Consider the following 12,399-nt stretch of genomic DNA (forward strand, 5'->3'; position numbering starts at 1 on the left):
AGAAACAGTGAAACCAGAAACAACCTCATTTAACGACCATCAAAACCCAACAGCATCAATGGAAAGATGGAAGGTGCTGTCTGAACACTGCTCATTTGGGAACTCTGAACCAACTCCTGAGCCTGCCATGCTGGAGGAGCTGCACAAAGCCTCCAACAAAAACCTGAGCTAATTCAAGGTGGAGCCATGTGTTGCTTTATAGAAAGCTGAGCTCATTCTGCCCTTTTGGTTAGATATGAGCCAAACTTGAGGACAAGTGGCTTCTCATCTAATAGGCTCAGATCCCCAGCCTGACCACAAAGATACCAAGCTTCCAGTTCTGAGAAAGCAGAAAGCTAGAGAGCTTACATCTGTTTGCAAGAGAGTTTAAAACATACCCTATCCACTGAGTGGGCAGATCTACCAATGGTTGCCCCATGCTCAAAATTTTCCACTCTAGTCAAGTGTCTTTAAACCACTGGGCATAAAGGCAATCCCTCCAGTATTTTTCCCAACTTTGGGAAAACAACATTTCTCAGTATTATCAAGAAGTGGCCTCATAAGTTTGTATTTTTGTACTGTGGAAAGTGCTTTGCTGATCTCCTTCTGTCTGGTTCAATCAGGGTCTTTTTGTTCTCTGTGCTGATACATATCCCTGGGAGTTTTCTTAGTTCAATAAGAATTATAGATTAAAAAATAAATGAATGTGTAAAGCAAATTCTAATGACGAATGCATCCCTATCTTCCTGCATTAATCCTGGTTCACATTTGTGAAATGAAAACACATTTGTGAAATGAAAACAAACTATTCAACAACTGTAACGTTTTCCCAATCAATAAAGCTCAGGATAAGGAAAAACCACAGAATTGAGGCAAGGCTGTGCAAGCAATGAATTTTCTCCTTTCTTTTCAAGCATTCTTTTTTTGCTCTTTTGCAAAACCAGTTATCATGAGACAAGGGGTACAAATAAAGAAGCCAACCCTTAGATAAGTACATGGGAAATGTACAGGAGAAATTTAAATAGGAAATATGCTGAATGAGATGTTTGATTTGGAATTTATGTTATCTTAATGAATTCAATACTAAAAATATCTCTGAACAGAAGGTCAAAACCTGGGGCTAATGAAAACAGAGGTAGAAGAAGAAAACAGAATCTACTTTAGGACATGTGCAGTCTTAGGGCACATTCCAAAAAACAGATGGTATTTCATGATTCTCTTCTAGTACAAGAAGCAACTCAGAAAGTAAATTTTTTTGGCTACTAAAGTCAGGTGAAAGCACCCTGCAGTTCTGGTCCCTCCTCATCTAGGATCTCTCAGACTGCACTGAAGTTTCCAGAATAAACCAGGATGTGGGGGTGATGGTGGGTTCCCAACCTGGGAGGAGTACTGCCCAGGCTGCAGCTGTGGTGGGCAGGGGATGAGCTGACAGCAGCTGTATTGTGGAGGGAGTGTACACTAGGTCTCCTTCACAATTTCCTTGAACTTTTTGCTTCTTTCCTGCAGTGTAGCACCAGGACTAGCACATCTGCTCTAGAAAATAGGACTGTTTCGACAGCATTTGACCTACTTCCCCATAAAGAGAGACGAGACTGGACAAATGTTTCTGAAGTCATGAACCGAGCACCAGGGAGCTGTATTTCAAGAGGCAATCTGCTCCTAATCTCCCATCTTTAATTTTGATTATGAAACCCAACCGCAGAGAAAATAAAGAGAGGAACTTGGCATTAATTACTAAGTAGTAACTTAATAAAGCATCCTCTGCAAAGGGCCCTGTGTGGCTGCAGCACTTCGCAGCACACGATGGAGCTGCAGCAGCCGCTTCCTTCCCCTGCTCTCCGCTGCTCCCTGGGGCTGCTCATCTGACCACACTCTGCTGTAAACTGGCTGCAAATTGCTCCTTTTCTCTGCAGCCTGAATGCTGGCTGGTATGTCTGTTCCTGTTCCTATTCCCAAGCATTTTCCACCTAGAAATGTTGACTGAAGAATGAGATTGTGATGGGATCTCCTGTTACCCCTGCTGCAGTTCTGTGTTACCCAAGAATGGCTCTCCCAGGAGATCAGCTGGACTCACCTCCATCACCATCTCTGTTTCCCTCAGCTTTCTGTACATTTAGTCTGTTTCTAAGCAAGGCATAGCCTCTAGATAGCTGTGTGCTGCAGTGAATGACATAAACATATATTCTCTGCCCAAGAATACTCCATAGAGCAAGGTGGATATATACTGCTACAGTGCCTGACACCTTCTGGGTGCTATATAAAGTCTTTCACTACACTAAGATGGTTGGTGATGATTTACCTTCCATAAAAGTAAATAATGGCATGTTTCTGTGTCCTATGCATAGAGATATATCTTCATACACTTTACATTTAAATAAAGGAAATACATCCCCATATGCAGCCACTCTTACTACACAAATTAGGCAGCTATACCATGGCAGACTTCTCAGAGTTTACACACTTGAGGACTGAGGCTGCTGTTGTTAGGGTCAAAGAGAACAAGCTCAGTTGTTGTGCAGCCCCAGTCTGCACAGTCTATCACATCACCAATACCCAGTCCAGACGGTGTTTGATGTAACTGGATTAAAACTACACACCTGGCCTGCCAGCTCGGGTAGATAACTTGTTGAAAGAAAAACATTTCTCATCAAATCAGGCACAGGATGTGTTAAATAAAATACCTAACCTAGTACATCATGTCAATCTGAAATCAAATTTGTTGCATGTTGAACAGCTCTTCTGAGCACCAGATTGAATTATCATGCACAGCTAGTGATGACAAGATTACTGTACATTAGCTCTCATTAACTCATGTGCCAAGTTCATATATCACCTGAGTTGAAATTAATGTATGGCACAATGAAAGAGATCTATCAATAAAAGGCAAGACCCCAAGAATCTGCAACTTCAAAATCCATCCCCTTTGATTTCCCAAAGACCACAATCTCCCAGATGTTATTTAATTGAATGAATATTTCACTCTAACAATGGACAAGACACATGAGAGAGATGCCTGAAAGCACCCCTTATGGAGAATATTCCCCCAAATATTCCCATTAGATTAATTAAGCTTTCTACAACATAAGCAAAGTAATGCCTTACAGAATCTGGCAGGATGGAAGAAAAGAGAGATAATTTTCACCAGATATTCAGTTTTGTTTATCAATTCAAAACTAAATTGCACCTGCTTGTAAAAGACTGCAGAAAGATTTTGTTCACCATATCATTAGATCAGTACACATTAAGTAAAAAACCAAGCAAAACAAGCAAGAGAGTTGCCCTGTGTATGCACAACCAGATAAGCACACAGTTTTAAACAAATGTCCCCTCCAAATCACTCTGGAATATTGAGAATCAGCTCAGACAGTCCCAAAGCATGCAAAGGGCTGATGGTTCACATCACGTTGTCTGCAATCTCTGCTCTCCCATCTATGCAACTTCATCCCTCCATAAAGACTGAGCTTTCACACTTTTAAGACATACAAACAATATCTTAGCACAGTTGTGCTCCCAAAGCCTTTGTTACAATTGCTTTATAATTACCATTTTTCTAAGCTGGTTTGATATCCATTAGTTAGATTTAATGCATGTTAAAAAAGAGCTAATGGGCACTTATCAGGAAAAAAAAAAAAAAAAGATAAAAAATGATCACTTTGCCCTTTATAGCACATACCACTATAAAAATACACAATGCTCTCTCTCTGCTCATGTGATATAAACACAAAAAGCTAAAACTTCATCCAGATTTTACTGATAATGCTGATCCACTCTTCAGCTTTATTTTACAGTTTATGTTTTTTAATGGACAGTAAATGGTTGCAAAATCATTAAAGGTTGGTTAACCTTCTCAGTCTAATTTTGACCTACAAGATACTTAATTTAATCACTCCCCCGTAGAAAAGGATTGAATCATTATGTGCAGACATGTGGTGATAGCCATATTACATTAGATCTTCATTAACCCAAGTTAATAGTGGCTTTATACTAATGGAAACCTCCCCTTCCTCATAATTTTTTTCCCCCCAAATTGGAAAGCTCACTTAGTGCATGTTCTGTATCCAACCCTAGATGGAGAGAAGACAGTAACTGTTGATGGGAAGATTAAATACTGAAAAGCAGTGTAAAATTTACATTTCCTAAAAATGAGATTTTCCATGCAGAAGAGTTTCCTGATATGAGCTTTCTTCCCTACAGAGGATGCAAATCTCATGCTCCTATACCAAATAAGAACATTTCACCCTCTACATGATTCCATCCATTGCAACAAGGTCTCAGGAAAAAAAATGACAGCATGCAAGGATAACAAATTCCAATGAGCAGTACAATGGGATCCTGAACAAGTCCTCAGAGTACAGCTGTACACAGAATTACTTGTACACAGCTTCCCACTAAAACACCTCACCCAACAAACACGTTTCCTCGAGTTAAATCCACAAGAGGTAGTTAATAGGTGACCTAAAACCCTTTGACATACTCAGTGCTGTGGGTTTCAAATAAAGAACAAGGAGCCAGCTCACCAAGGGGCTGAGTAGAGAGCTGTAGGTAAACAGGAACATGTGGGAGATAGCAAGATGACAGGAGTTCCCAAAATTCTACAGCAGATGTAATAAAACACAAATACACATGCCCCAGAGAAAAAACTAAATAAATCAGCACTTTTCCTGAATGATATTACTTCAGTCATAATTGATAGCTACTGTCATTCTCTTTCAGTATTATTTTTGTAATCGTTGGCAAATTTTGACCTTTCAAAACTAATTCATAAAGGATGTCACTTCCTAATTAGCTGAGATGCCAGCCTCTCAGCCTCAATCAAGGCAAAAGCCAGTCTAATGAGAATAAAGAGAGCAAGGGGGTCTGGAGAGATGACTGAGCAATTCAAAGAGACTGCTGTCACCTGGAACTGAAATAATACCTTATCATTAAAGAGGAAATAAGTATTTCCTTGAGAGGAAATGAAGGGATGCACTGAATGCAGCACACACATGGGCATGCTCAGATTTGGAGCTGATTCCTGTACAGCAGCTTGCAGCCTGAGCCCCTGTGTACTGGGGAGAAAAAAAAAAAGCAGACAAGATGGGCAAAAGCACGTTCAGCCCCTGAAGCAAATGGGTTTTTTTTGCCCCCCTGAGCCTGCATGAGTCGAGGAGCTTCAGCCCAGCTGAATTCCTGCAGATGGAGCCTCTCGATTCCCAGAGGCAAACTGAAAAAATGACTCAGGAGGAGATATCCTGAGAACACCAGCACCAAACTCTGCTGGAAAGTATGGCCTGGTTTTATGCTTAACTTGAGGCATATGCAGACCTGGCTGCACAAAACCTGAGACTTAACACATCTTCCACAGGTTTGAATTCAATCCTTGAATATTGACAATTTTATACAAAATATAATGTAATATAAATACTATAATAAATATACTACTATGCTATTTCTAACTGTTGGTTAAAAAGAGGCAGAGAGTGGACTATTGCAGTCTTGTATCAGCCTTCTAGAGTGGTCTCAGAACATGACTTTACACTTTTTTTTTGATAGCAACTTCACAATTTTTTTCTGGAGGGAAAGATCCGTAGTCTGTGAATTTGCATTTTTTTCTCACCCACAGCCCTATAATTCACTTTCTTGCTCTTGGGACTGGATGCTTCTGAAAAGGAAATTAAGAGCACAGATTTAATAACCACTCACCTCAAAACAAAAAGGAAAGTACTGCCCCATGTGACTGCAGAAAAACAATTTCTTCTCTTCAAATTGTGCTTGGTTGAGCAAAAGAACTTAAAAAAGAATGTTGTGTATCCCACGTCTGTGTGTTACATGTGAGAGTTGGGTTGGACAAAACCATTTTTAATGCCATATAAAGTGTAAGGATGAGAACAGCACCTTCCCAAACTGCAGGAGATGGTTCTGCACTGATGCACATATTAAGGTTTGAAATGAACCCAGAAGTAATGCACCCAGCCTGTGAAAAGCTCTGGGACAACAGCAACAAGCTGGTGAGACCTAGTCTGGCTCTTGGAAATTCTGCTTTTACATGACCTATATGAATCCTATGGCACTTCCATATTTCCAGTGCTATAGGGAACATGCATCCATCCAGGATCCTGCTCAGCTGCTGAACCAGAGCCTTCCTGAATGGAGAGTGCTCAAAGAAATGTTCCTCTAAGTTGTTAAAAGAATATTGCATGTTTTAACGAGCAGCACTACAGCATTTCTGGAATGGTTTGCAATGGAAAGAAGGGGTTTTCACTCAGTGTCTTAATAATTTTTTAAAATTTAAGCATCTCGTCTTCAGATCTCAGGTGCTGCTGCTTTAGTTTCTTCCACTACCACCCAGCAACACCCAATCTGTTCCTTCACTGAAAGAACCCAGCCAATTCTATGATTCTATGATTCTAACAACTTGCAGGACACCAGGCACCTCCACCAGGCTGAACAAGAGGAAGGAGCCAGAAATGCAGGATACAAATTCTCCACATGAATGTATATATATATATGTGTATATATATATATAAATGCAACTATATGCCTTAAAAGATTAATTTCACGAGCCTTAAATTTCAGTTTAATTTGAAAACTAATTCACCCTCATAATTGGCTTTCTGTTCAAATCAGTGAGGCTAAAGATTTAAATTCTTAATATTCAGATGACTTTCAAGTTTCTGGCCCCATCTGTGCATTAGTCCATGGTGCTAATCTCTGAAGGAATCTCTGCTGGCACAGAAATAAAATAAACAAACTGGGACACTAGTAGAATAATCGGCTTTTAAAATCCTTGGCTTTTTTAATATACTGCTTATTTTTATGAGATTTCTTTAACTCAATTTGCCACATATAGATTCAGCTTCCAGCTATTTCTTTTTTTCCTGTGGGATGCTATCAACAATTATTGTATCAAACTTCCGTGAAATGGGGAAATTTTAAATTACAACATTTCTCATGTAGGAAACACTACTATTCCTTTATTTTGGAGGACTGTCCATATTTAGCACACTTACACACCACTCCCAGGGAGGGTGGCAGGAGTGAAGTATCCTACTTACAGAATATTAATGAGAAACAAGGACCTGGATGAAACTGTAGTTCAAGAGAACTTTTGCTGTTGACTTGAGAGGGACCAAGATGTATCCAGAGAGTTACTGAACTGGAAAGGATGAATGGGAAAGGAAAAGGCCAGGCTGACAGGAACAAATTGTTTTGGAGAGATGTGTTAATTTTTGACAATCTTTCTGTTAAAACAAAATAGATACAACCCAGAGCAAAGCACTCGAGTCGAGTCACTGCAGAGCGTTTCACATTGACCTTTTCAGAACTGAACGCTTCAGTTAAGTAAGATATCCACATCCTACCACAGAGGGTGTTTTGGGGTGGTTGGAGCAAAACTAAGATTCTGCAGTGACCAAAAGAATCTTTCTCCATCACATTTTTGCTCTGTGATTAAATCCCTTTTTTTCCTTTTACATTTAAGCATTTTCATTCTAACGTACCAAGGAATTTTTTTTCTTTGAAACTGCAGAATTTCTTTTGAAAGAAAGACACCCCTGGGACACCCAGGGACAGCCCAGCAGCACAAGGGCAGGGGTTGGGCTCACAGCAGGCAGTGTTGTACAGCAGGGAAAAGCCAATCCCAAAACCCAGCTCCTTTCTGCCGTGGGGTGATGGGGCTTGTGTGGGGCAGCTCAGAGATGTGGGCTTTGGAAGGGCAGCAGAATCCTTGCAGGGCAGGGGGTGCTGGGCAGCAAAGCTGTGCAGTCCATCATGTTATATCAGTGCTTGAAAGGCAACTTCTGCAGCTCTGGGAGAACTTTGCTGATTAAGGCTGCCAGAGGGACCAGGGGAATTTCAGCTCGCGCTTGCAGCTGCATTTTTAAAACTTGGCTGTGTTCTTCATATAGAGGCAAAGTTCAAAGAGGCAGAACATTATTCAATATGAGTAAAACACAGTCTTTTAAGATACACTTTCAAACAGTGGCACATAAATTAAAACAACTCGTGGAGAGAGTAAGGAAGAAGGATGGTCCTGTGGAAAGGAAAATCCTTTGTGACTATTTCTGTTCTGCATATTTGGAGGACCTGCATTTACACATTTAAATTGTCCAGCTGCATGACCTGAGGCCAGATAAGCTAGAAATGCATTAAAATGTTTTCCAGAGTATCAGAAAAGGAGAAGAAATGCAATTCAGTTGAAGAAGCAGCATACATTCAAGGCTGTAAAGGGGCCAGGCTGTGACATGTGTTCACACTAAAGAACTTTACAGCACCAAGACGAGGTCCTGCTTTCAAGAACATTATACTACTGTGTAAGACACTATTTCAATTAAGGTATTATAATCCTAACCAGCACCAACAACCTATTATAATTAATAATACTTGATGATTTCTTTTCTATTCCTGTCTAGAGCTGCTTCAAGGTGACTCACACACCTCAGAGAACACGCTCCTTGGAAACCCAGGCAGCCTGAGTGCTCCAAGCCTGGGCAGCCCCTCCACTTGAACCCCATCAGACCGTCTCTAATCAATCTCTTCACATTGCTGCCAACCCTTCCACTCTTGGAAAATCTCTGTTGAAGAATTTTTAGAGTAAAACAAACTTGCATCTTCCATGGGAGGCTAAGTGCCCAGCAGTATCCCAGGGTGCTGCGGGTTGCAGTACAAATCCTTCCTGCATTCCCATTTTCTTGGTTCACTCTACCTCCTTTTGCCTTACTCACTGCAGAGTCAGTAAATCACATCTGGGCCACCCTTCATGCCCTTCCATGGCCAGGCACAATTTGCAGCTGTTCCACAGGGTCAGAGATGAGGCCTGGTGCTGTATCCCAGCTCTCTGCATCCCAGCTGCTAAGAGGGGACCACACAGACCCTCAGAGTGCAGCACCCACCAGATTCTGCTTTGCCCTGTCCCCCAGGGTGGGCTGTTACAGCACCTCTGAGCCCTTTCCTATTCACTTAGAAGGGGATTTGCTCTACTGATCCTGCTGAAGCCTTATAGGGTTCAGTCTGTGCTCAACAGTGTATTTTTGATGGTCGTGCTTTGCAAAATTTCCATGGGTAGAGATTGGGCTCCATATGTCACTTTTTAATTTTTTTAAATTTTTTTTTAATCTGGGAAAAATTCCTACCGATTTCAAACAGTCATTGGCTGCCCTCAGAGTCAGGATTTATTTGGGATACTCTAGTACTCTAGCTATTTTTCTTATAAGAGGTGTGCCGAATTATTAAGGATATTGCAGATACTGTGGTAATTGAGTAATACTGCATTTTTAATCACAGCCATTATAAATGGGCATATGGAAGATGTGAGAAATAACAATTGTACAGGATATCCAGGGAAGCATTTTCAGTTCTCAGGTGTAGTTCAATACCAGTGAACAGTGGAAAATGAATCCTGAACTCCTGCAACATAGAATAAGATTTTTTTTTTGTTTGCTTGAAGCAAATCTGTACTTTATACATTGATATTCATACATATGCATATACATATTTATAGATGCATATATATATATATATATAACTCACTGTTGAATCAATACTGAACACATTTTGCTGTTACCTCTAACAATATTCAATGTCTTTCATTGTCAACCGTCCCCACAAATGATCACGAATTCTGCCCACGTGTTTTTTTTCTCTTGCAAAGACTGGTATGGTACCTCCTGAGTTATTTTGATAGTCTGAAGCATCTTGGATGATAAAAAGTTTCCAAATCTCTGCAAGATCTATGCTTAGGTAAATACATTGTCTAGACTTGTCTCTACACAAAGCAGGGGTATGAACTTTGAGGGAAATGGGGAGCATGCAGTCATCCACACTAACTCCGTGACCTCTCTATCATTATCTCAGACACATCATCATGTTTATTGCTAAGTACATGGAATGAGGGCCTCAGATACCCAAACTCCCAGGAGGCCCTACAAAAGCAAAGAACAGAAATTCAATACTAAAATAAACCTGTAAAAGAATACTGATTAAATAGAGAAGAGGGAAAAAAAAAAAACCCCGCACCAAATACATCAAAGACAAATGTAATTTCTTTCAAATAGAAACAGATTGCTTTCTACCTACCTGCCTTAAAGGCAAGCACTGCAGCCTGGGATACAGAATACCACCAATCACTGCTACAAGCAAAGGCACAAGTGTTTTGTAGGCAAAGTTATCCTGATTTAATAGCTCAAAGGCTTATCTGGATTTCAGACAAGAAGAGGATGCAATTTACTGCTTCTTTCACACAAATGATCAGAGCTAGTTAAAACATTTGGGAACACTTTGAATATTGATCTGTCCTAGAATAAGATGTAATAAATTTGATTTGCTATGGAAATGTTGCATCAATCTTCAAACCCTGAGATGCCCCAAAGTGGCCTTCAAAGAAAAGCTGGAAAATCCTCCAGGAAGATGGCATTAGAGCCAACAGCTCAGGGACTTCTCTCATCCCCTCTGCAGGACCAGGATCAGGACACATCAGCCTGGGATCAACTGGCACGTCACCACCCAAAGCAGGAAGGGAACTGTACCTATTTTTTCCTCAAAAATAATGTCACTTTATGTCCCCACTACATGTCACCACAGCAGCCCATTCCTCCCATTGCTGAAAGACAATCAATCATGACTGTGAATCACCTTGTTAAAAACAGTGGCCACCAGAGACTTTCCTACGACACCTCAGGCAGCAGAGCAGCCATGATAAATGTCTGCTGACACAAACCAAAGTCACGCAGCATTAAACCCTTACCTGACAAACAATCAAGGATAAAATTTGCCTTAGAATAATCTCACCCAGATTTCAGGAGATTTAAAAAAGTACTGGTGGCAGCTTTCACGATTCAATTTCTGCTTAAAGCATGAATAAACTCATAATAGTTATGCTCAGCAATAAGCTAAAACAACCCTGCTACCATGTTGGACATTGTCACACCACACTTAAATAACAAATCAAAAATATAGTTGAAAAGAAAACACTAAAGACCTTTACAGCTGCATTTTTCCAAGCATATAAAGTAGTTCACATAAAAATCATCACTTATATTCCATGTAGGGCTTACACCTTCACTTATCTTTCACTCATAAATTTTCTGAAATTCTACTTTAGCTTTTTCCCCATTGCACCTTCTGTAATAAAAGTCCATGGGGAGGAAGGATGAGCCAGCAGTTTCAGTGGGAACATTCCCACTTCAGTGAATTTGCATCAAGCCTCAAATAAGACAGTATTTTCTTCACACCCTGAGACACAGACTGATCTGTGGACTGGAGTCTGATTGGGTGCCAGCTATTGAGCTTGCAAATGGGTGGATTAAATATCAAGGAGGCAGATATTCCATATCTCAGGCTCAGGGTCAGCAAAAGGCTGCTGCCAGCTTTGCTTTCAATACTTTATAGTGAGAGCAAGAACCGTGTGCACGTGTAACGAGAGGAAGAGAACAACAATACAGAAAATTAACTACAAAACTGCTGCTTTTGCAAACTCCATGTCTAGGAAGGGCCCAACAGAATGTATGTTCTCTACATTCCCTCTCTTTCAAGAGGAGGCAAAGCCACCACGTCAGATTAACATTTGAAAGCTAGCAATAAGATTTTTTTTTTAACTGTACCTGGTTTCGAGCCTTCATCAACAGAGCCATTATAGACTTGGTTTATAAACTCCGGTCTGTTGTCATTCATATCAATCACATAGATGTAAAGGTCAATAGGATTCTCCACCTTGTTTCCATTCATATCCACAGCATGAGCCCGGAGCTGGGAATAAGCACAATAAGAGCATAATATCAGCATTTGGACTTGTTGCAGAATGAGAGACCATGTTTTGTAAGAACTGACTTCACCTCATAAATACTTTCTCAAAATTGAGCTGAGCAGGTATCTAATTCCATCAGAAAGCAGCAATGTGGTTTCCATCTAGACTCTCCACACAGACAGCTTTTCAAGGCTTAGGATGATACTGAAATAATGTTTTAATTGTCAGTGAAAACACAGACTGGTGGGGTGATGCTATCTCCTTTGCTGCCACTGGATTTTAATTTTTAAGACATGGTGATCCTTGCCTAACAATCTGAAAAGCAAATTTTGCTTAGTTCCAAACACAGTGAGGAAATGATTTTTACTTGAGAGGTTTCTTATGGAAATATGCAGCCTTTCATACCCACGGGAACAGGGATTAATAGGTGAAGAGATTTCACAGTGGCATTAGTATTGTTTATTCTTTGTTTAATTATGGTCTCTAGGAACAGCCACAGCTACCGACCCCATTGCACCAAAAGATATAAAACTCATCCCTTTCCTTTAAATGATGGGAGCCCCTGTGGCAATAAGAATGAAATATTTTTCTCAAATTTGACTAAAATATCCAATGATGAAGCACAACAATAATCAGAGCCACAGCGTTAAGTCCTCAGTTAAAAGTTGAACTGTGGCTTTATCTTATTAGCAATAACCATC

The 12,399-nt window shown here is 40.3% G+C and overlaps 1 protein-coding gene across 2 annotated transcripts in view; it reads right to left on the minus strand.

The window, feature by feature from the left end:
* The window catches only part of CDH4 (cadherin 4), a 407,728-nt gene that overhangs the window by 72,605 nt on the left and 322,724 nt on the right, over positions 1-12,399 (minus strand). For both annotated transcript variants that reach the window (XM_071759459.1, XM_071759458.1), the window contains one exon: positions 11,556-11,700. In XM_071759459.1, the coding sequence (XP_071615560.1) occupies positions 11,556-11,700 (145 nt within the window). The remainder of the gene's footprint in view (positions 1-11,555; positions 11,701-12,399) is intronic.

Source organism: Heliangelus exortis, chromosome 16 (assembly GCF_036169615.1).
Source record: "Heliangelus exortis chromosome 16, bHelExo1.hap1, whole genome shotgun sequence".
Classification (NCBI taxonomy): domain Eukaryota; kingdom Metazoa; phylum Chordata; class Aves; order Apodiformes; family Trochilidae; genus Heliangelus; species Heliangelus exortis.